Genomic DNA, 25,330 nt, shown 5'->3' with positions numbered 1-25,330 from the left:
TTTTATTCGTTCACGGGATGTGGGCGTCACTGGCAAGGCCATCTTTTATTGCCTATCCCTAATTGTCCTTGAGAAGGTGGTGGTGAGCCGCCTTCTTGAACCGCTGCAGTCCGTGTGGTGAATGTTCTCCCACAGTGCTGTTAGGAAGGGAGTTCCAGGATTTTGACCCAGCGACGATGAAGGAACGGCGATATATTTCCAAGTCGGGATGGTGTGTGACTTGGAGGAGAACGTGCAGGTGGTGTTGTTCCCATGTGCCTGCTGCTCTTGTCCTTCTAGGTGGTAGAGGTTGCGGGTTTGGGAGGTGCTGTCGAAGAAGCCTTGGCGAGTTGCTGCAGTGTATCTTGTGGATGGTACACACTGCAGCCACGGTGCACCGGTGGTGAAGGGAGTGAATGTTTAGGGTGGTGGATGGGGTGCCAATCAAGTGGGCTGCTTTGTCCTGGATGGTGTATCTGTGTATAACACACTCCCAGCACTGTGTTATCCTGTGTATAACCCAGTCCCAGCTCTGTGTTATTCTGTGTGCTAAACACTCCCAGATCTATGTTGTCCTGTGTATAACACACTCCCAGCTCTGTGTTATCCTGCTTGTAACACAATCCCCGCTCTGTGTCGTCCTGTGTGTAACACAATGCCAGCTCTATGTTATCCTGTGTGTAACACGTTTCCAACTCTGTGTCATCCTGTGTGTAGCACAATCCCAGCTTTGTGATATCCTGTGTGTAACACACTCCCAGCTCTGTATTATCCTGTGTATAACACACTTCCAGCTCTGTGTTATCCTGTTAAAACACACTCCCAGCTCTGTTTTATCCTGTGTATAACCCAATCCCAGCTCTGTGCTTTCCTGTGTGCTAAGCACCCCCAGCTCTATATTGTCCTGTGTGTAACACACTTTGAGCTCTGTGTTATCCTGTGTGTAACACACTCCCAGCTCTGTGTTATCCTGTTTGTAACATGATCCCCGCTCTGTGTTATCCTGTTTGATACACACTCCCACTTCTGTTATCCTGTGAGTAACACATTCCCAGCTCTGCGTTATGCTATGCGTTCACATTCCCAGTTCTAAGTTATCCTGTGTGTAACATACTCCCAGCTCTGTGTTCCCCTGTGTGTAATACACTCCCAGCTCTGTGTTATCCTGTGTATAACATACTCCCAGCTCTGTGTTATCCTGTTTGTAACTCAAACCCCGTGCTGTGTTATCCCATGTGTAACACAATCCCAGTTCTATGTTGTCCTGTGCGTAACACTCCCAGTTCTGTGTTATCCTGTGTGTAACACACTCCCAGCTCGGCGTTATTCTGTATGTTCACACTCTCAGCTCTGCGTTATCCTGTGTGTAACATCGTCCCAGCTCTGTGTTATACTGTGTGATACACACTTCCAGTTCTGTATCCTGTGTGTAACACTCTCCCAGCTGTGCTATGATGTGTTTAACACTCTCACAGCTCTGTATTGTCTTCTGTGTAACACACAGCTAGCACAGTGTTATCCTGTGTGATACACACATCCCTGCTCTATTATCCTTCGTGTAACACCGTCCCAGCTCTGTGTTATCCTGTGTGTAACATGCTTCCAGCACTCTGATATCCTGTGTGCAATACTCTCCGACCTCTTTGTTATCCTGTTTATAATACTCTACCACCTCTGTGTTATCCTCTGGGACACACAATCCCAGTGCTGTGTTATCCTTTGTGTAACACTGTCCCAGCTCTGTGCTTTACTGTGTGATACACACTCCCAGTTCTGTTATCCTATGTGATACACACTACCAGCTCTGTGTTATCTTGTGTGTAACCCTCTCCCTGCTCTGTGTTCTTCTGTGTGATACACTTTCCTAGTTCTGGTAACCTGTGTTTAACACACTCCCAGCTTCTGTGTTATCCTGTGTGTAAAACACTCCCAGCTCTGCGTTATCCGGTGTTTAACACTCTCCCAGCTCTGTTGTCTTATGTGCAACACATAGCTAGCTCTGTGTTATCCTGTGTGATACACACTCCCAGCTCTGTTATCCTGTGTATAATACACTCCGGGCTCTGTTATCCTGTGTGTAACACACTCCCAGCTTTGTTATCCCGTATATAACACACTCCCAGCTCTGTGTTATCCTGTGTGTAACACTGTCTCAGCACTGTGTTAAACTTTGTGTAGAATACTCCCAGCTTTGTATTATTCTGTATGATTCACACTCCCAGCTCCGTGTTATCATGTGAATAACACAATCCCAGCTCTGTGTTATCCTGTGTGCTAAGCACTCCCAGCTCTATGTTGTCCTGTGTGTAACACTCCGAGCTCTGTGTTATCCTGTGTGTAACACACTCCCAGCACTGTGTTATCCTGTGTGTAACACACTCCCAGCACTGTGTTGTCCTGTGTGATGCACACTCCCAGCTCTATGTTGTCCTGTGTGTAACACACTCCGGGCTCTGTGTTATCCTGTGTATAACACTCTCCCAGCTCTGTTTTATCCTGTGTGATACACTTTCCTAGTTCTGTTAACCTGTGTGATAAACAATCTCAGCTATGTTTTGCTGTGTTTAACACACTCCTAGCTCTGTGTTATCCTGTGTTTTTTTTTTATTCGTTCATGTGGATGTGGGCGTCGCTGGCGAGGCCAGCATTTATTGTCCATCCCTAATTGCTCTTGAGAAGGTGGTGGTGAGCAGCCTTCTTGAACCGCTGCAGTCCGTGTGGTGAAGGTTCTCCCACAGTGCTGTTAGGAAGGGAGTTCCAGGATTTTGACCCAGCGACGATGAAGGAACGGCGATATATTTCCAAGTCGGGATGGCGTGTGACTTGGAGGGGAACGTGCAGGTGGTGTTGTTCCCATGCGCCTGCTGCCCTTGTCCTTCTAGGTGGTGGAGGTCGCGGGTTTGGGAGGTGCTGTCGAAGAAGCCTTGGCGAGTTGCTGCAGTGCATCCTGTAGATGGTACACACTGCAGCCACAGTGCGCCAGTGGTGAGGGGAGTGAATGTTTAGGGTGGTGGATGGGGTGCCAATCAAGCGGGCTGCTTTGTCCTGGATGGTGTCGAGCTTCTTGAGTGTTGTTGGAGCTGCATTCATCCAGGCAAGTGGAGAGTATTCTATCACACTCCTGACTGTGCCTTGTAGATGGTGGAAAGGCTTTGGGGAGTCAGGGGGTGAGTCACTCGCCGCAGAATACCCAGCCTCTGACCTGATCTTGTAGCCACTGTATTTATGTGGCTGGTCCAGTTAAGTTTCTGGTCAATGGTGACTCCCAGGATGTTGATGTGTGATACACACTCCCAGCTCTGTGTTCTCCTGAGTGTAACACTCTGAGTTTGTGGAGTTGGAGAGGTTTATTCTGATTATCGGGTTAGAGATACCGATCCCCCTCCCCCCATCTGAACCATTAAGCTTTCTCTCTCGGGTGCTGACGGACCTGCTAGGCATTTTCAGCACTTTCTATTTCTTAGTAAATTATGTTTTATATCCCTGGCAGGTCCTCCTACTGAAGTGTATGGGCCACCCTCAGCCCCCTACTACCCTGGGGTGTATTAATGTACTCCTCGAAATCGTGCTGCGTGGTAATAGTAACAGATGGTTTTATTATAAAATTCCTTTACATGTTGTTTATTTTAATTGTATTAACCCCTTGCTTAAACTGCGGCCAAAGGAATTTGAGGTGAATGTATTAACTTGTTCATTGGTAATATTGCCGGAATTATGTTCTCGGTCCTCGAGCGCTGAGCTCAGTCATGAACTTACTCAATTGCACTGAACTCAGTCGCGCTGTTCCCTCTCTCTCGTTGGTCTCTCTCTCTCTCTCTCTCTCTGGTCTCTCTCTCTCTCTGGTCTCTCTTTCTCTTGCTGGTCTCACTTGGCTGTCTGCTCTTTCAGTTGATTTTCCCGGATCTCGTGGAGGGGATGGTCCTCGTCAACATTGACCCCTGTGGAAAGGGCTGGATTGACTGGGCAGCAACAAAGGTCAGTGCTCACAACCATCTGACTGCAACTAATATTGTCACTAATCATCTTCTTGGTCCCTGACCAATTTGGGCTGGAAGGCTGCAAAGCGGAGGGCGTTCTGAATTTACTCCCAGAATAATTGAAATGCATGCAATAAAATCTGAGTTACAGGCTGGAATCTAATCGAGGGGTTCTCAGATGGTTTATATATATGGGTAAATTTTGTGAGACCCTTCACACTCAACCAGTCTGAATGAGTGACCATTGGAAAAAGACCAATGTAGGGGAATGGGGAATCCACATTAGTGGTCTCTCTGCAGCTTTAGCTTGGACAGTGTAAGCATATGGATGGTTGGGTAGAGGGGAATGTCGTCTTCAAGGAGACGGGAGAATGCGGAGTGAAGCTCATTGCTCTTCTGTTTGTTGGCAGCTCTCGGGCCTGACCAGCTCACTCCCTGACACCGTCCTCTCGCATCTCTGCAGCCAGGTAAGCAGATACTTCACCAGCAGCAATGGCCCAGCTTCCTGCAGTGTCAGCTGATGACCCAATAGGAAAAGCTCCATCATCCTAATGCAACAAAGATGGGGCAATTTGAGTTGTTACCGGCCCAGTCACAGGACTGTCAACTTTCGGTCATTTGGAGTGAGATTCGCTGATGTTGGATTTTAAAAACTGTCTCTAATTTTGATGCATTTCGCTCTGAGAAACAAAATCTTAGGGGTTGATTTTAACTCGGTGGGGGGGGTGCGGGGGGAGTGGAAAACGTATTCACTGACCTAAGTTTGACTCCTTCTGCTCCTGGCCCCTCAAAGGAATGGTTTGCACTTACCTTGGAGGGGTCTCTTCACCCTTTCCCACAGCGGCTGAGCTGCCTTCCCCACTCAGGCCCGAGTCACCATGTAGTTGGGGTCCCACTGATATAATAGGACCCACCCCAATTTGCATAAATTCATGAGGGCCCCGCCAGCTTTAGGCGGGCACCTTAACCACCTGCATAACCCTGCAGATTAAGATCGCCAGTGGCGAGAAAGGGGCAAGTACCGAGCGGGTAACTAACCTGCTCACTTTTAACTGCCCACTTGCATGGTTTCTACCGGGTGAGTAGGGTTAAAATCAATGCCTTGATATCTAAGTAAGTCCACAGCCTGTATCACTCTATACGTCATATATCCAACTCCTAATAAGTCCCTGAGGACTTTGTCTGGCAGCCAACCTTGTTTTTTTATTAAGAAATTAAAGTAAAAGGCCATGGTCCAAGGTCCAGGGAATACCAAGTTTGGAAAAAGTATAAGTGAAAATGAGGTAAATCAGGAAGTCGTGGTCAGGTGACACTAAGCTTGGGTTTTAAAAGCCTGAAGATTGTAAGAGGGAGAAAACACTGAGGAAGGTAGAAAGTTCTACAGTTAGGATGTCTTGGGAAAGGTTAAGATATGAGGAGTCTTGGTTTCAACACAATAAAGATGTGGGGTGAGGCTGGCCATGTAGGATTGCATATTTGGACCTTAGGAAGAAGAAGGGAGCACCAACTATAGTAATCAGGATGAAATAAGGAGACAAGACAGGTTGAAATGTCAAAGAAAGTTTGGATACCTGAAATGACAGAGAGATTCCTTACCAGACAGCAAGGCCCTGAAATTCCATGGGGCTGCCACCGACTGTTTCGGCCACTTCTCCGGGGTTTCCACCGGTCTCTGGCTGAGGGTAGACTAGTTGTAACCCTGTGAAATTTCAGAGCCCAAACCTTTTCTACCTTCGCCAAGGCCATAAGAGAGGGACTGGACGAGCCTTCCCAGATATGAGAGTTAGATTCAAGTCTTGGACAGACTTGGGCTTCACAGCGGGTTGAAATGTTGAGGAGTTTAGAAATGCTCGGCTTGAATGAGGAAATCGAGCTTGGAGGCAGCTTTAGAGATGGAGAAGGTGTGAGAGTTCCATTTAAGATCAGAGGAGATAGATAAAGAATATCAGTAGATCAAGAAATAATATTGTTGGAGCCATCAAAGGCAGAGCAGCAAAGGTTGGTTAGGCTTGGAAAAAATGCAGTTGGAAGAAACAATAATTTCATTGCCCCATCAAAAGACACAGAAAAAATCAAGATGTAGCGATTCAGCCACTGAACTAGGGCTGTGTGATCTGAAGGAACTTGGATGTACAGTGGAATCACTGGCAAAAGAGTGGTTAGGCTTGAATGTTGAATAAAGGAGGTCGCTGATATGAAGAAAAAAAACAGGATAGAGGACAGAATGAACAGATTATGGATGCGTCATCAACTATAGCCCAAGGTGATTGAGAGAGAATTAGATAATCATGAACATTGTTTTGGTGGAAGGCCACATAATGTAGCTTGTTTAAACATGCACGGTACCAAGTTCTGTCAAAGGCTTTGGAGATGCCCAAGGCAATGATAGATGATCACCAAAGTGTTCAAGAGCAGAGTTCCAGAGATGAGTAACATGGAGAACATGATCACCGGTGGACCAGCCCTACCAAAAATCACACTGGGAATCATGGATTAAGGCCAGAATTTTCTAAGTGGTGGATAATTTGAAAGTTTACAGAGTCTCCCTTAACATTAGATATAAGAACAAAAGGACAGTAGGTAAAAGTGGAGAAGGGTAAGAGGGTTCACCTTTCTTAGGGATAAGATGGACATAAGGAAACTTTCAAGGAGAAGGGAAAGTGGACTTGGAGTAAGAGACTGTGAAGTGATGACAAAGGACAGTGGTAAATTAGGAGGCACACATCTTGAGAACAACAGGATCAGAGATTTTATGGAAATACAGAGAATCTGACAGAACTAGCAGGGATAAAGCTCGATGTCAGTCGTACGGTCAAATAGAATGGAGCAATGAAGGTTCTTTATCAAAAAGCAATGACATAGGAATTGAAGGGCAGAAGTGAATTTCAAAGATCAACTTTCTCTGACAAATCTTGCAACTGTACCATCATTTGGAAGAGGAGTGGATAGTTTCAAGAGACAGAATTAGCAAAGGACCAGAAGGGCCAGCTGCAGGAGAGGTAGAATGACAGCAGTTGAAACTACTTTTTGGTAAAGTTGCATTTGGCACTTCAAACAGCATGTTTATAGAAGTTGGCAGCAGAGATAAAATTAGATTGAGAGGCTGCAGACTGATGAAGGCACTAGGTGTGATTGGCTAAATTTGTATCAGAGATAGAAGGCATGATCAAAACAAGATGTTGTATTAGATCTTATCAGATGGGAAGAGTTAGGACACAGTGAAAGAGTTAGGACACAGTGAAAGAGTTAGGACACAACAACAACAACAATTTGCACTTATATAGCACCTTTAATGTAGTAAAATGTTCCAAGGAGCATCACAGCAGCGATTATCAAACAAAATTTGACACCAAGCCACATAAGGAGATATTAGGAGAGGTGACCAAAAGCTTGGTCAAAGAGGTAGGTTTATAAGGAGCGTCTTAAAGGAGGAGAGAAAGGTAAAGAGGTGGAAAGGTTTAGGGAGGGAACTCCAGAGCTTAGGGCCTAGGCAGCTGAACACACGGCCACCAACGGTGGAGCAATTAAAATCGGGGATGCATAAGAGGCCCGAATTGGAGGAGCGCAGAGATCTCGGAGTGTTGTAGGGCTGGAGGAGGTTACAGAAACAGGGATGGGTAAGGCCATGGTGGGATTTGAAAACAAGGATGAGAATTTTGAAATCGAGGCGTTCCCGGACTGGGAGCGAGCACAGGGGTGATGGGTGAATGGGACTTGATGTGAGTTAGGATACGGGCAGCTGAGTTTTGGATGAGCTCAAGTTTATGGAGGGTAGAAGATGGGAGGCCAGCCAGGAGAGCATTGGAATAGTCAAGTCTAGAGATAACAAAGGCATGGATGAGGTTTTCAGCGGCAGATGAGCTGAGGCGGGGCGGGGGCGGCCGATGTTACAGAGGTGGAAGTAGGTTGTCTTGGTGATGGAGCGGAAATGGGGTCGGAAGCTCATCTCAGAGTCAAATAGGATGCCAAGGTTGCAAACAACGGCTTAGGTCTACCCAATAATTAGTTGGAGGAATGTTTGTACTGGATGTTGGACAAGCAGTGTGATAATCAGAGACAGTGGTGGGGTCAAGAGAGGTGGTGGTGAGGTAGAGCTGGGTGTCATCAACGTGCGTTGTGGAATCTGGCGTTGTGTTTTCGGAAGATGCTGCCGAGGGGCAGGATGTAGAAGAGAAATACGAGGGGGCTAAGGATAGATCCTTGGGGGACTCCAGAAGTAACGATGTGGGAACAGGAAGAGAAGCTATTGCAGGAGATTCTCTGGCTACGACTGGATAGATAGGAATGGAACCAGGCGAGCGCAGTCCCACCCAGTTAGAGGTTGAGGCTGTAGTGTAATAATTAGGATACAGTGTAATAATTAGGATATATTTTGATAATTAGGATATAGTGTTGTAGGATACAGTGCGATAATTAGGATACAGTGTAAGAGTCAGGACACAATGTGATTGGGATAAGTTTAAGGATTATGATACAGTTTGATAGGATACAGTATAAGATTTAGGATATGCTGTGATAGTTATGACACAGTGAGGTAGCTGGGATACAGTGTAAGTGTTAATACACAGTGTAAGAATTTGGATAGGAGGTGGGATTGGAGGTGTCGGAAAAGGTCCAGGATATTGGCTTACTTGCTGAGGTCCCTGAAATGAAAACTGATCATTACCAAATATTTTTTTCATTGAAGATGATGTCTGGTACATCAACAGAAAGAAAAGGAATAAACTTGCATTTATAGAGCACCTTTCACAACCTCAGGATGTGCCAAAGTGCTTCTCAACCAATGAGTTGCTTTTGAAGTTTGCATGTAACAAAGTCCCACAAACAGTAATGACATAAACAACCAGATAATCTGTTTCAGTGATAAATATTGGCCAGGACATTGGGAGAACTTCCCATGCAAAGGGATCTTTTATGGCCACCTGAGAGAGCAGATGGAGCCTCGGTTTAACATCTCATCCAAACATCTAACAGTGCACTGAAATGTCAGCCTAGATTACATGCTGTAAGTCTCTGGAGTGGGACTTGAACCCATGACCTCCTGACTCTAAGGCGAGAGTGCTACCAACTGAGCCACAGCTGACACCTGGTCTTACTTTGAGTGTTCAGTCTTTAACTGAGCAGAATACAAGATTTAAATGCTCAGAGTGGATTAAGGTATACCTGATTCTGACAAAAAATTCCAGTAGAAAGTTCCCATTTCCCCCCACTGTATAAAACCCCTGATGGGGTGTATAATTTCAATGAAGCATTCCTATTTATTCTGCTGTTACCCTGTATCCTGGGCTGTGCGATCTATTGCTGGCTATGGCTGTGCATGTTAGAGTTCATCCAACTCCAGACTTTCAGCAGTGTCCTCACTGATTAGAAATTCAGAAAGTTGCCTGTGTTCACTCGAAGGCGCGGTTGATGGAATTCTGGGTAACAGTAAACCACCTGTGTTTTCATATTTGATTCCTGCTGTGTGCTGGCTTCCTGGCCAACATTCCTGACTCAACAAACATCACTAAAAACAGATTAATGGTCTTCCATCTTATTGCTGTCTATGGAATTTTGCTGTCTGCAAAATGGCTGCCGTATTAGCCCATGTAGCAACAATCCCTACTCTTCAAAGTAATTAATTGTATTTGAAGTATTTTGAGATGTTTTCAAGAGATGTGATTAGGTGCTGTATCAATGTAAGTACTTCTTTTGTTGAATTAGCTGACATGAGCCGGGATGGCAAAATAGGGGCTCAGGGAACCTGGGCTGGGAGACGGGGAGGGGTTGGGGGAAATCAGTTGGGGCACCTGTTCCTGATTGCTGACTGGTTCAGTACCTTAAGAATACCCACTTGGGTGAGGTACCACAGGGCAGCCTTTGCCCGTGCAGTGAGTGGAACCCAACAGGGAGTCAATGCCTTCAAGAGAAGAGGGGAGAAAAGAGAAGAACTTTCCTGGGAAAAGCCAGAGGCAGAGTTTGTAGTCAGCATAGTGGTGTGTAACAGTGTTTGTACTCCCTGTCTCAGGAGGAACTGATGAACAATACAGAGCTGGTGCAGAGCTTAAGACAGCAGATAGGAGCTTGCGTCAACCAGAGCAATCTGCAGCTCTTCTGGAATATGTACAACAGGTAACACTGTCACAGACACATCTCAGTACAGGCAACAGCATCACAGACACAACTCAGTACAGGCAACAGCATCACAGACACAACTCAGTACAGGCAACAGCATCACAGGCACATCTCAGTACAGGCAGCAGCAACACAGGCACACCTCAGTACAGGCAACAGCATCACAGACACAACTCAGTACAGGCAACAGCATCACAGGCACATCTCAGTACAGGCAGCAGCAACACAGGCACACCTCAGTACAGGCAGCAGTATCACAGGCACATCTCAGTGCAGGCAACAGCATCACAGGTACATCTCATTACAGGCAACAGCGTCATAGACACATCGCAGTACAGGTAACGCTGTTACAGACACACTTTAGTACAGGCAAACAACATCACAGACACACCTTAGTGCAGGCAAAACTGTCACAGACACTTTAGTACAGGCAAAACTCACAGACACACCTTAGTACAGGTAACACTGTCACAGTCACACCTTAATACAGACAACATTGTTACACACACACCTCAGTACAGGCAAGACGGTTACAGACACACCCCAATAGAAGTACCATTAGGGCTGAGCAGTGATGGATGACACCCCTTACCTTGAGCACAAATTTCACCATAAACATTTTAAAAATGAAAGTGAAAATGGAAAATCCGATAGATATGATCTCACCTTGGAACAGCTATTGGCTCGCAGGCATTTAGAACCATTATATTTAATAAAATGAGCTTGATGTTTCCTTTATGTTTATAAATTGCGCCCCTTGCTCCAAATTTAAATCTTCAGAAATAACTGCGCTGATAGAGGCCGTTCAGCCCATCGTGCTCGTGCTGGTGCCAGTTCTCCGACTGGACCTGTTCACTCCAGTTTCCTGCTTGGTGTTATGCTGGTCTGACCTTGTAAACTTCTCTTTGTTGTTCTCTTTGTGACTGCTCGGGTCGAGTGCGACGAACACCTTGGAAGTTCATGAGTTAGGCTCGCAGTCCCTGACACCGGCTGCGTTCGCCAGCTCTGAGCTGAGCGTATATATAAAACGCAGTGCAGCACCAGGCCCTTCGGCCCCTCAGTGGGGCGGAAAACACAAGCACAAGCTCATCTCCTGCGAGCCAGACAGCAGCCTGGTAGAAATCTGTGGCTCAGGTGGTCCTATGTTCGCTTTTGAATAAACAAAAACAGGACCAAAATGTGACTCATTTCAAAAAAATAATAATTGTCTGAACAGTTTCTTCTCCTCCACAGTCGCAGGGATCTGGAAATGAACAGACCTGGAACTGTGGCCAATGCGAAGACCCTGCAGTAAGTATTCACCCCTCCCCCGCCCCTCAATCGTCATCCTCTCCAACATCGCACTGTCGACACTCACTCTCTCTTGTATTGGATCCAAACCAATTCCAAAACACTGAATCGTTCCTCAGACTTAGATCCTGTCCTATTTCAGTCCTGGTGTGAATCATCCTGTCACTGCCCCCAGTGTGAGGGGGAATATCCCCGTCACTGCCCCCAGTGTGAGGGGGAATATCCCCGTCACTGATACCCAGTGTGAGGGGGAATATCCCCGTCACTGATCCCAGTGTGAGGGGGAATATCCCCGTCACTGCCCCGAGTGTGAGGGGGAATATCCCCGTCACTGATCCCAGTGTGAGGGGGAATATCCCCGTCACTGACCCCAGTGTGAGGGGGAATATCCCCGTCACTACCCCGAGTGTGAGGGGGAATATCCCCGTCACTGATCCCAGTGTGAGGGGGAATATCCCCGTCACTGATCCCAGTGTGAGGGGGAATATCCCCGTCACTGCCCCCAGTGTGAGGGGGAATATCCCCGTCACTGCCCCGAGTGTGAGGGGGAATATCCCCGTCACTGATCCCAGTGTGAGGGGGAATATCCCCGTCACTGTCCCCAGTGTGAGGGGGAATATCCCCGTCACTGCCCCCAGTGTGAGGGGGAATATCCCCGTCACTGATCCCAGTGTGAGGGGGAATATCCCCGTCAATGCCCCGAGTGTGAGGGGGAATATCCCCGTCACTGATCCCAGTGTGAGGGGGAATATCCCCGTCACTGATCCCAGTGTGAGGGGGAATATCCCCGTCACTGCCCCGAGTGTGAGGGGGAATATCCCCGTCACTGCCCCCAGTGTGAGGGGGAATATCCCCGTCACTGCCCAGAGTGTGAGGGGGAATATCCCCGTCACTGCCCCCAGTGTGAGGGGGAATATGCCCGTCCCTGATCCCAGTGTGAGGGGGAATATCCCCGTCACTGCCCCCAGTGTGAGGGGGAATATCCCCTTCACTGCCCCGAGTGTGAGGGGGAATATCCCCGTCACTGCCCCCAGTGTGAGGGGGAATATCCCCGTCACTGCCCCCAGTGTGAGGGGGAATATCCCCGTCACTGCCCCGAGTGTGAGGGGGAATATCCCCGTCACTGCCCCCAGTGTGAGGGGGAATATGCCCGTCCCTGATCCCAGTGTGAGGGGGAATATCCCCGTCACTACCCCCAGTGTGAGGGGGAATATGCCCGTCCCTGATCCCAGTGTGAGGGGGAATATCCCCTTCACTGCCCCCAGTGTGAGGGGGAATATCCCCGTCATTGATCCCAGTGTGAGGGGGAATATCCCCGTCACCGATTGCAGTGTGAGGGGGAATATCCCCGTCCTTGATCCCAGTGTGAGGGGGAATATCCCCGTCACCGATCCCAGTGTGAGGGGGAATATCCCCGTCACTGATCCCAGTGTGAGGGGGAATATCCCCGTCCCTGATCCCAGTGTGAGGGGGAATATCCCCGTCCCTGATCCCAGTGTGAGGGGGAATATCCCCGTCCCTGAACCCAGTGTGAGGGGGAATATCCCCGTCACTGCCCCGAGTGTGAGGGGGAATATCCCCGTCCCTGATCCCAGTGTGAGGGGGAATATCCCCGTCCCTGAACCCAGTGTGAGGGGGAATAACCCCGTCCCTGATCCCAGTGTGAGGGGGAATATCCCCGTCACTGATCCCAGTGTGAGGGGGAATATCCCCGTCAATGCCCCGAGTGTGAGGGGGAATATCCCCGTCACTGATCCCAGTGTGAGGGGGAATATCCCCGTCACTGATCCCAGTGTGAGGGGGAATATCCCCGTCACTGCCCCGAGTGTGAGGGGGAATATCCCCGTCACTGCCCCCAGTGTGAGGGGGAATATCCCCGTCACTGCCCAGAGTGTGAGGGGGAATATCCCCGTCACTGCCCCCAGTGTGAGGGGGAATATGCCCGTCCCTGATCCCAGTGTGAGGGGGAATATCCCCGTCACTGATACCCAGTGTGAGGGGGAATATCCCCGTCACTGATCCCAGTGTGAGGGGGAATATCCCCATCACTGATACCCAGTGTGAGGGGGAATATCCCCGTCACTGATACCCAGTGTGAGGGGGAATATCCCCGTCACTGATCCCAGTGTGAGGGGGAATATCCCCATCACTGATACCCAGTGTGAGGGGGAATATCCCCGTCACTGCCCCCAGTGTGAGGGGGAATATCCCCGTCACTGCCCCCAGTGTGAGGGGGAATATCCCCGTCACTGCCCCGAGTGTGAGGGGGAATATCCCCGTCACTGCCCCCAGTGTGAGGGGGAATATGCCCGTCCCTGATCCCAGTGTGAGGGGGAATATCCCCGTCACTACCCCCAGTGTGAGGGGGAATATGCCCGTCCCTGATCCCAGTGTGAGGGGGAATATCCCCTTCACTGCCCCCAGTGTGAGGGGGAATATCCCCGTCATTGATCCCAGTGTGAGGGGGAATATCCCCGTCACCGATTGCAGTGTGAGGGGGAATATCCCCGTCCTTGATCCCAGTGTGAGGGGGAATATCCCCGTCACCGATCCCAGTGTGAGGGGGAATATCCCCGTCACTGATCCCAGTGTGAGGGGGAATATCCCCGTCCCTGATCCCAGTGTGAGGGGGAATATCCCCGTCCCTGATCCCAGTGTGAGGGGGAATATCCCCGTCCCTGAACCCAGTGTGAGGGGGAATATCCCCGTCACTGCCCCGAGTGTGAGGGGGAATATCCCCGTCCCTGATCCCAGTGTGAGGGGGAATATCCCCGTCCCTGAACCCAGTGTGAGGGGGAATAACCCCGTCCCTGATCCCAGTGTGAGGGGGAATATCCCCGTCCCTGAACCCAGTGTGAGGGGGAATATCCCCGTCACTGATCCCAGTGTGAGGGGGAATATCCCCGTCAATGATCCCAGTGTGAGGGGGAATATCCCCGTCATTGATCCCAGTGTGAGGGGGAATATCCCCGTCACTGATCCCAGTGTGAGGGGGAATATCCCCGTCACTGACCCCAGTGTGAGGGGGAATATCCCCGTCACTACCCCGAGTGTGAGGGGGAATATCCCCGTCACTGATCCCAGTGTGAGGGGGAATATCCCCGTCACTGATCCCAGTGTGAGGGGGAATATCTCCGTCACTGCCCCCAGTGTGAGGGGGAATATCCCCGTCACTGCCCCGAGTGTGAGGGGGAATATCCCCGTCACTGCCCCCAGTGTGAGGGGGAATATCCCCGTCACTGATCCCAGTGTGAGGGGGAATATCCCCGTCACTGCCCCCAGTGTGAGGGGGAATATCCCCGTCACTGATCCCAGTGTGAGGGGGAATATCCCCGTCACTGACCCCAGTGTGAGGGGGAATATCCCCGTCACTGATCCCAGTGTGAGGGGGAATATCCCCGTCACTGATCCCAGTGTGAGGGGGAATATCCCCGTCACTGCCCCGAGTGTGAGGGGGAATATCCCCGTCACTGCCCCCAGTGTGAGGGGGAATATCCCCGTCACTGCCCAGAGTGTGAGGGGGAATATCCCCGTCACTGCCCCCAGTGTGAGGGGGAATATGCCCGTCCCTGATCCCAGTGTGAGGGGGAATATCCCCGTCACTGCCCCCAGTGTGAGGGGGAATATCCCCTTCACTGCCCCGAGTGTGAGGGGGAATATCCCCGTCACTGCCCCCAGTGTGAGGGGGAATATCCCCGTCACTGCCCCCAGTGTGAGGGGGAATATCCCCGTCACTGCCCCGAGTGTGAGGGGGAATATCCCCGTCACTGCCCCCAGTGTGAGGGGGAATATGCCCGTCCCTGATCCCAGTGTGAGGGGGAATATCCCCGTCACTACCCCCAGTGTGAGGGGGAATATGCCCGTCCCTGATCCCAGTGTGAGGGGGAATATCCCCTTCACTGCCCCCAGTGTGAGGGGGAATATCCCCGTCATTGATCCCAGTGTGAGGGGGAATATCCCCGTCACCGATTGCAGTGTGAGGGGGAATATCCCCGTCCTTGATCCCAGTGTGAGGGGGAATATCCCCGTCACCGATCCCAGTGTGAGGGGGAATATCCCCGTCACTGATCCCAGTGTGAGGGGGAATATCCCCGTCCCTGATCCCAGTGTGAGGGGGAATATCCCCGTCCCTGATCCCAGTGTGAGGGGGAATATCCCCGTCCCTGAACCCAGTGTGAGGGGGAATATCCCCGTCACTGCCCCGAGTGTGAGGGGGAATATCCCCGTCCCTGATCCCAGTGTGAGGGGGAATATCCCCGTCCCTGAACCCAGTGTGAGGGGGAATAACCCCGTCCCTGATCCCAGTGTGAGGGGGAATATCCCCGTCACTGATCCCAGTGTGAGGGGGAATATCCCCGTCAATGCCCCGAGTGTGAGGGGGAATATCCCCGTCACTGATCCCAGTGTGAGGGGGAATATCCCCGTCACTGATCCCAGTGTGAGGGGGAATATCCCCGTCACTGCCCCGAGTGTGAGGGGGAATATCCCCGTCACTGCCCCCAGTGTGAGGGGGAATATCCCCGTCACTGCCCAGAGTGTGAGGGGGAATATCCCCGTCACTGCCCCCAGTGTGAGGGGGAATATGCCCGTCCCTGATCCCAGTGTGAGGGGGAATATCCCCGTCACTGATACCCAGTGTGAGGGGGAATATCCCCGTCACTGATCCCAGTGTGAGGGGGAATATCCCCATCACTGATACCCAGTGTGAGGGGGAATATCCCCGTCACTGATACCCAGTGTGAGGGGGAATATCCCCGTCACTGATCCCAGTGTGAGGGGGAATATCCCCATCACTGATACCCAGTGTGAGGGGGAATATCCCCGTCACTGCCCCCAGTGTGAGGGGGAATATCCCCGTCACTGCCCCCAGTGTGAGGGGGAATATCCCCGTCACTGCCCCGAGTGTGAGGGGGAATATCCCCGTCACTGCCCCCAGTGTGAGGGGGAATATGCCCGTCCCTGATCCCAGTGTGAGGGGGAATATCCCCGTCACTACCCCCAGTGTGAGGGGGAATATGCCCGTCCCTGATCCCAGTGTGAGGGGGAATATCCCCTTCACTGCCCCCAGTGTGAGGGGGAATATCCCCGTCATTGATCCCAGTGTGAGGGGGAATATCCCCGTCACCGATTGCAGTGTGAGGGGGAATATCCCCGTCCTTGATCCCAGTGTGAGGGGGAATATCCCCGTCACCGATCCCAGTGTGAGGGGGAATATCCCCGTCACTGATCCCAGTGTGAGGGGGAATATCCCCGTCCCTGATCCCAGTGTGAGGGGGAATATCCCCGTCCCTGATCCCAGTGTGAGGGGGAATATCCCCGTCCCTGAACCCAGTGTGAGGGGGAATATCCCCGTCACTGCCCCGAGTGTGAGGGGGAATATCCCCGTCCCTGATCCCAGTGTGAGGGGGAATATCCCCGTCCCTGAACCCAGTGTGAGAGGGAATAACCCCGTCCCTGATCCCAGTGTGAGGGGGAATATCCCCGTCCCTGAACCCAGTGTGAGGGGGAATATCCCCGTCACTGATCCCAGTGTGAGGGGGAATATCCCCGTCAATGATCCCAGTGTGAGGGGGAATATCCCCGTCATTGATCCCAGTGTGAGGGGGAATATCCCCGTCACTGATCCCAGTGTGAGGGGGAATATCCCCGTCACTGACCCCAGTGTGAGGGGGAATATCCCCGTCACTACCCCGAGTGTGAGGGGGAATATCCCCGTCACTGATCCCAGTGTGAGGGGGAATATCCCCGTCACTGATCCCAGTGTGAGGGGGAATATCTCCGTCACTGCCCCCAGTGTGAGGGGGAATATCCCCGTCACTGCCCCGAGTGTGAGGGGGAATATCCCCGTCACTGCCCCCAGTGTGAGGGGGAATATCCCCGTCACTGATCCCAGTGTGAGGGGGAATATCCCCGTCACTGCCCCCAGTGTGAGGGGGAATATCCCCGTCACTGATCCCAGTGTGAGGGGGAATATCCCCGTCACTGACCCCAGTGTGAGGGGGAATATCCCCGTCACTGATCCCAGTGTGAGGGGGAATATCCCCGTCACTGATCCCAGTGTGAGGGGGAATATCCTCGTCACTGACCCCAGTGTGAGGGGGAATATCCCCGTCACTGACCCCAGTGTGAGGGGGAATATCCCCATCACTGATCGCAGTGTGAGGGGGAATATCCCCATCACTGATCGCAGTGTGAGTGGGAATATCCCCGTCACTGATCCCAGTGTGAGGGGGAATATCCCCGTCACTGATCCCAGTGTGAGGGGGAATATCCCCGTCACTGATCCCAGTGTGAGGGGGAATATCCCCGTCACTGCCCCGAGTGTGAGGGGGAATATCCCCGTCACTGCCCCCAGTGTGAGGGGGAATATCCCCGTCACTGCCCCGAGTGTGAGGGGGAATATCCCCGTCACTGCCCCCAGTGTGAGGGGGAATATCCCCGTCACTGCCCCGAGTGTGAGGGGGAATATCCCCATCACTGCCCCCAGTGTGAGGGGGAATATCCCCGTCACTGCCCCGAGTGTGAGGGGGAATATCCCCGTCACTGCCCCCAGTGTGAGGGGGAATATGCCCGTCCCTGATCCCAGTGTGAGGGGGAATATCCCCTTCACTGCCCCCAGTGTGAGGGGGAATATCCCCGACCCTGATCCCAGTGTGAGGGGGAATATCCCCTTCACTGCCCCCAGTGTGAGGGGGAATATCCCCGTCACTACCCCGAGTGTGAGGGGGAATATCCCCGTCACTGATCCCAGTGTGAGGGGGAATATCCCCGTCACTGATCCCAGTGTGAGGGGGAATATCCCCGTCACTGCCCCCAGTGTGAGGGGGAATATCCCCGTCACTGCCCCGAGTGTGAGGGGGAATATCCCCGTCACTGCCCCCAGTGTGAGGGGGAATATCCCCGTCACTGATCCCAGTGTGAGGGGGAATATCCCCGTCACTGCCCCCAGTGTGAGGGGGAATATCCCCGTCACTGATCCCAGTGTGAGGGGGAATATCCCCGTCACTGACCCCAGTGTGAGGGGGAATATCCCCGTCACTGATCCCAGTGTGAGGGGGAATATCCCCGTCACTGATCCCAGTGTGAGGGGGAATATCCCCGTCACTGCCCCGAGTGTGAGGGGGAATATCCCCGTCACTGATCCCAGTGTGAGGGGGAATATCCCCGTCACTGCCCCCAGTGTGAGGGGGAATATCCCCGTCACTGATCCCAGTGTGAGGGGGAATATCCCCGTCACTGCCCCGAGTGTGAGGGGGAATATCCCCGTCACTGATCCCAGTGTGAGGGGGAATATCCCCGTCACTGATCCCAGTGTGAGGGGGAATATCCCCGTCACTGCCCCGAGTGTGAGGGGGAATATCCCCGTCACTGCCCCCAGTGTGAGGGGGAATATCCCCTTCACTGCCCCCAGTGTGAGGGGGAATATCCCCGTCATTACCCCCAGTGTGAGGGGGAATATCCCCGTCCCTGATCCCAGTGTGAGGGGGAATATCCCCGTCACTACCCCAGTGTGAGGGGGAATATCCCCGTCATTGATCCCAGTGTGAGGGGGAATATCCCCGTCACCGATCGCAGTGTGAGGGGGAATATCCCCGTCCTTGATCCCAGTGTGAGGGGGAATATCCCCGTCACTGATCCCAGTGTGAGGGGGAATATCCCCGTCACTGCCCCCAGTGTGAGGGGGAATATCCCCGTCACTGATCCCAGTGTGAGGGGGAATATCCCCGTCACTGCCCCGAGTGTGAGGGGGAATATCCCCGTCACTGATCCCAGTGTGAGGGGGAATATCCCCGTCACTGATCCCAGTGTGAGGGGGAATATCCCCGTCACTGCCCCGAGTGTGAGGGGGAATACCCCGTCACTGCCCCCAGTGTGAGGGGGAATATCCCCGTCACTGCCCCGAGTGTGAGGGGGAATATCCCCGTCACTGCCCCCAGTGTGAGGGGGAATATCCCCTTCACTGCCCCGAGTGTGAGGGGGAATATCCCCGTCACTGCCCCCAGTGTGAGGGTGAATATCCCCATCACTGCCCCCAGTGTGAGGGGGAATATCCCCGTCACTGCCCCGAGTGTGAGGGGGAATATCCCCGTCACTGCCCCCAGTGTGAGGGGGAATATGCCCGTCCCTGATCCCAGTGTGAGGGGGAATATCCCCTTCACTGCCCACAGTGTGAGGGGGAATATCCCCGTCCCTGATCCCAGTGTGAGGGGGAATATCCCCTTCACTGCCCCCAGTGTGAGGGGGAATATCCCCGTCACTACCCCCAGTGTGAGGGGGAATATGCCCGTCCCTGATCCCAGTGTGAGGGGGAATATCCCCTTCACTGCCCCCAGTGTGAGGGGGAATATCCCCGTCATTACCCCCAGTGTGAGGGGGAATATCCCCGTCCCTGATCCCAGTGTGAGGGGGAATATCCCCGTCACTACCCCTAGTGTGAGGGGGAATATCCCCGTCATTGATCCCAGTGTGAGGGGGAATATCCCCGTCACCGATCGCAGTGTGAGGGGGAATATCCCCGTCCTTGATCCCAGTGTGAGGGGGAATATCCCCGTCACCGATCCCAGTGTGAGGGGGAATATCCCCGTCACTGATCCCAGTGTGAGGGGGAATATCCCCGTCCCTGATCCCAGTGTGAGGGGGAATATCCCCGTCCCTGAACCCAGTGTGAGGGGGAATATCCCCGTCACTGATCCCAGTGTGAGGGGGAATATCCCCGTCACCGATCCCAGTGTGAGGGGGAATATCCCCGTCATTGATCCCAGTGTGAGGGGGAATATCCCCGTCACCGATCGCAGTGTGAGGGGGAATATCCCCGTCCTTGATCCCAGTGTGAGGGGGAATATCCCCGTCACCGATCCCAGTGTGAGGGGGAATATCCCCGTCACTGACCCCAGTGTGAGGGGGAATATCCCCGTCACTGATCCCAGTGTGAGGGGGAATATCCCCATCACTGATACCCAGTGTGAGGGGGAATATCCCCGTCACCGATCCCAGTGTGAGGGGGAATATCCCCGTCACTGACCCCAGTGTGAGGGGGAATATCCCCGTCACTGATCGCAGTGTGAGTGGGAATATCCCCGTCACTGACCCCAGTGTGAGGGGGAATATCCCCGTCACTGACCCCAGTGTGAGGGGGAATATCCCCGTCACTGACCCCAGTGTGAGGGGGAATATCCCCATCACTGACCCCAGTGTGAGGGGGAATATCCCCATCACTGATCGCAGTGTGAGTGGGAATATCCCCGTCACTGATCCCAGTGTGAGGGGGAATATCCCCGTCACTGACCCCAGTGTGAGGGGGAATATCCCCATCACTGATCGCAGTGTGAGTGGGAATATCCCCGTCACTGATCCCAGTGTGAGGGGGAATATCCCCATCACTGATACCCAGTGTGAGGGGGAATATCCCCGTCACTGATCCCAGTGTGAGGGGGAATATCCCCGTCACTGATCCCAGTGTGAGGGGGAATATCCCCGTCACTGACCCCAGTGTGAGGGGGAATATCCCCGTCACTGATCGCAGTGTGAGTGGGAATATCCCCGTCACTGACCCCAGTGTGAGGGGGAATATCCCCGTCACTGCCCCCAGTGTGAGGGGTAAATCTCACTTTAACTTTGGGCTCTTTAATATTGTCTCCTCCCTGTCCTGTTTATGACCGGGATATGTGTCTCCTAATCTCCATATAATCTGAAATCGCTCTGTGTCCATTCACATGCACATTTTGCTGCCTCTTCAGACCTGGGCCCATAACTTCTATCTCCCTTTTATTTTCCTCTTAATCTCCCAGTCACGTCACCTTTCACTTCTCCCCTCTTGGATACTTTACTCCAACCAATCCCCACCCCAACCCATTGCTACTCCTCTGCCTTCTTATTCTCCTGCTGCCATCCCAGACTTGAATCCCTCTTGGATAAGCCCACAGCTGCTCTCTGTGCCTCTCTGGCATTCTGCAACAGACCCATCCAGGCAACCGTAGTTTGCAAATACCCCATAGGTGCATATTTTGAGGATGGTGAGGTGAGGTGAGGGGTTGGCGGGGGGCGGCTGATGGCGGCAGTTTTGAAAGGGAGGGGGACAGTACCCGAGGAGATGGAACCGTTTACAATGTTGGCAAGCCTGGGGGCCGTTTAGTGCGAATGAGGTCATGGGTCATGGACAAGATGAGCTTGGAGAGGGCATGAAGGGAGATAGGAAGGAAACTAGAGAAAGGTGAGGGTTCAGGGCTCGTGCAGGGAGGAATCTTGGGGGAAGCTTGGCTTGTTGATCAAGGGGAAGGGGGAGATGTGGCAGAGACACACCCAGAAGTGCCTTTACCAACCGAGCTAATGTGGAACCTGGGAATTCAGTGTAGTTGTGGGAAGGGTGAATTTGTGGGGCACCTCCCACTTCCTGTTGTACAGCGAGAGCTGCTGTAGCTTGAAAATAGGAACAAAATTAAAGAATTAGTGGGCCATAATGCGAGTGATAGTTGGTGCCACACTAGGCAGTCTGATGGTGCGACGTGTTGGCCTCATGAGACAAGGTAAAGCACATTGGGTACCCACCTGATGCAGCAAGTTTCCTGAGTCAGTCAGAGTAATAGTTGAGATGCTCTGAAGAGACAAAGAGCTCTCCTTTCAAGGGAGATCGCGAGCTTGCAAGAGATGTGCCTACCCAACTCTGAGCAGCCGGTCACAGTGAGGCTTCAGTCATAGACTGGGAGCAAGTGAACGACTGCCTTGTCGCTGAATCATGCATGAAAAATAATTTTGATTATGGACAGCCACATGTGCAGGAAACGTCGTCAGCTGGAGGAGCTCGAGCTCCGGGTTTCAGACCTTGAGCAGCGGCTGGTGTTTCTGCAGTACATCCGCGAGGCTCAGAGCTACGTGGATAGCACATTTCAGGAGGTGGTCACCCCGCAGCTTAAGAGTGTGCAGGCAGAGAGGGATTGGGTGACCAGACAGACAAGGAGGACCAGGCAGGTAGTTCAGGAGTCCTCTGAGTGCATCTTGCTCTCTGACCAGTATTCGCGTGGGCGATGGTTCCTTTGCAGCGTACAGCCAGAACCAAGTCCACGTACCACGGGTGGCTCAGCTGTGCAGGGGGGAGGAGAAAGGTCAGGACAGCGATAGTGATAGGGGATTCTATAGTTAGGGGAACAGACAGGCGTTTCTGCGGCCGCTGACGTGATTCCAGGATGGTATGTTGCCTCCTTAGTGCCAGGGTCAAGGATGTCACTGAGCGGCTACAGAACATTCTGAGGGGGGAGGGTGAACAGCCAGAGGTCGTGGTCCATATCGGTACCAACAACAGATAGAAAGAGGGATGAGGTCCTGCAGGCAGAGTTTAAGGAGTTGGAAAGAGATTAATAAGCAGGACCTCAAAGATAGTAATCTCCGGATTACTCCTGGTGCCATGCGCTAGATATAGAAATAGGAGGATAGAGCAGATGAATGCGTGGCTGGAGAGATGGTGCAAGAGGGAGGGCTTTAGATTCCTGGGGCATTGGGACCAGTTCTGGGGGAGGTGGGACCTGTACAAGCCAGATGGGTTGCACCTCAATAGGACCGGGACCAATATCCTCGCAGGGGCGTTTGCTCATGCTGTTGGGGAGGGTTTAAACTAACTTGGCTGGGGGATGGGAACCTGAGCATAGATTCAGGAGGGAGAGATGCAGAGCTGGAAATGGAAGGCAGAAAATTAGTAAGTGAGTTTGGAAGGCAGAGGAAACAAAGGTTAGAAAATAGACAACAAAGAAGTTTGGCAGCGCTCAGTCGTATGTACTTCAATGCAAGGAGTCTAGTGAATAAGGCAGATGAGCTAAGGGCACAGATAGACATGTGGAAGTACGCTATCTTAGCTATTACAGAAACATGGCTTAACCAGGGGCAGGAAGGGCAGCTCAACGTTCCTGGTTACAGGGTTTTCAGACGAGATAGAGAGGGGGAGGCAATATTGGTTTAAGAAACAATTACAGCCGTGAGGAGGGATGATATGTTGGAAGGATCATCAAATGAGGGCATATGTGTTGATCTAAAGAACAAAAAAGGGGCAGTCACTCTGCTGGGAGTGTACTATAGACCCCCAAACAGTCAGAGGGAGATAGAAGAGCAAATATGTAGGCAAATTTCTGAGAAGTGCAAAAACAATAGGGTAGTAATAGTAGGGGATTTCCACTTCCCTAATATTAACTGGGATAGAATCAGTGTAAAAGGTATAGAGGGTGCAGAATTCTTAAAATGCATTCAGGAGAACTTTTTTAACAAGTACGTAGCAAGAGAGAGGGCAGTTCTGGATTTAGTTTTAGGGAATGAAGCTAGGCAGGTGGAAGGAGTATCAGTGGGTGAGTATTTTGGTGGTAGTGATTATAATACAGTTAGATTTAGCATAGTTATGGAAAAGGGCAAAGATAGAACAGGAGTAAAAGTTCTCAATTGGGGAAAGGCAAATTTTACTAAGCTGAAAAGTGATTTAGCAAAAGTGGACTGGAAACAGCTACTTGAAGGTAAATCAGTTTCAGAGCAGTGGGAGGCATTCAAGGGGGAGATAGTGAGGGTTCAGAGTAAATATATTCCCACAAAGAAAAAGGGGGGGGCTGCCAAATCTAGAGCCCCCTGGAGTCAAGGAACATACAGGATAAGATAAGGTAAAAAAGGGAAGCTTATGTCAGTTACCGAGAGCTCAATACTACGGAAAGCTTAGAGGAGTATAGAAAGTGCAGGGGTGAAATTAAAAAGGAAATTAGGAAAGCAAAGAGAGGGCACTGGTAAGTAAAATCAAGGAAAACCCAAAGATGTTTTATAAATATATAAAGAGCAAGAGGATAACTAAGGAAAGAGTAGGGCCTATTAGAGACCAACAAGATAAACTATGTGTGGAGGCGGACGATGTGGGGATGGTTCTTAATGAATACTTTGCATGTCTGTCTTCACAAAAGACATTGTAGTTAAGGAGGAGGAGGAGGAGGAGTGTGAAATATTGGATGGGATAAACATAGTGAGAGAGGAAGTATTAAGGGGATTAGCATCTTTGAAAGTAGATAAATCACCAGGGCCGGATGAAATGTATCCCAGACTGTTGAAAGAAGCAAGGGAGGAAATAGCGGAGGCTCTGACCATCATTTTCCAATCCTCCCTGGCTACAGGCATGGTGCTGGAGGACTGGAGGGCTGATAACATTGCTCCGTTCTTTAAAAAGGGAGAAAGGGATAGACCGAGTAATTACAGGCCAGTCAGTCTAAACTCGATGGTGGGTAAATTATTGGAAACAATTCTGAGGGACAGTATTAATTGTCATTTAGAAAGGCACGGATTAATCAAGGACAGTCAGCACAGATTTGTTAAGGGAAGGTCGTGTCTGACTAACTTGATTGAATTTTGTGAGGAGGTAACAATGAGGGTCGATGAAGGTAGTGCGTTTGATGTAGTCTACATGGATTTTAGCAGGGCTTTTGACAAGGTCCCATGTGGCAAACTGGTCAAAAAAGTAAAAGCCCATGGGATCCAAGGGAAAGTGGCAAGTTGGATCTAAAATTGACTCAGTGGCAGGAAGCAAAGGGTAATAGTCGACGGGTGTTTTTGTGACTGGAAGGCTGTTTCCAGTGCGATTCCGCAGGGCTCAGTATTAGGACCCTTCCTTTTTGTGGTATATATTAAAGATTTAGACTTAAATGTAGGGGGCATGATTAAGAAGTTTGCAGATGATACAAAAATTGGCCGTGTGGTTGATAGTGAGGAGGAAAGCTGTAGACTGCAGGAAGATATCAATGGACTGGTCAGGTGGGCAGAAAAGTGGCAAATGGAATTCAATCCGGAGAAGTGTGAGGTAATGCATTTGGGGAGATCAAACAAGACAAGGGAATACACAACAAATGGGAGGATACTGAGAGGTGTAGAGGAAGTGAGGGACCTTGGAGTGCATGTCCGCAGATCCCTGAAGGTAGCAGGACAGGTAGATAAGGTGGTTAAAAAGGCATACGGGATACTTT

At 51.4% G+C, this 25,330-nt stretch overlaps 1 protein-coding gene across 2 annotated transcripts in view; it reads left to right on the top strand.

Annotated features, from left to right (window-relative positions):
* The window catches only part of ndrg4 (NDRG family member 4), a 214,098-nt gene that overhangs the window by 164,006 nt on the left and 24,762 nt on the right, over positions 1 to 25,330 (top strand). For both annotated transcript variants that reach the window (XM_067997685.1, XM_067997686.1), the window contains 4 exons: positions 3,868 to 3,954; positions 4,367 to 4,423; positions 9,964 to 10,067; positions 11,304 to 11,360. In XM_067997685.1, coding sequence (XP_067853786.1) covers positions 3,868 to 3,954; positions 4,367 to 4,423; positions 9,964 to 10,067; positions 11,304 to 11,360 — 305 coding nt within the window. The remainder of the gene's footprint in view (positions 1 to 3,867; positions 3,955 to 4,366; positions 4,424 to 9,963; positions 10,068 to 11,303; positions 11,361 to 25,330) is intronic.

Source organism: Heptranchias perlo, chromosome 16 (genome assembly GCF_035084215.1).
Source record: "Heptranchias perlo isolate sHepPer1 chromosome 16, sHepPer1.hap1, whole genome shotgun sequence".
In the NCBI taxonomy this organism is placed as follows: Eukaryota; Metazoa; Chordata; class Chondrichthyes; order Hexanchiformes; family Hexanchidae; genus Heptranchias; species Heptranchias perlo.
This window is presented reverse-complemented; position numbering and strand designations above follow the sequence as displayed.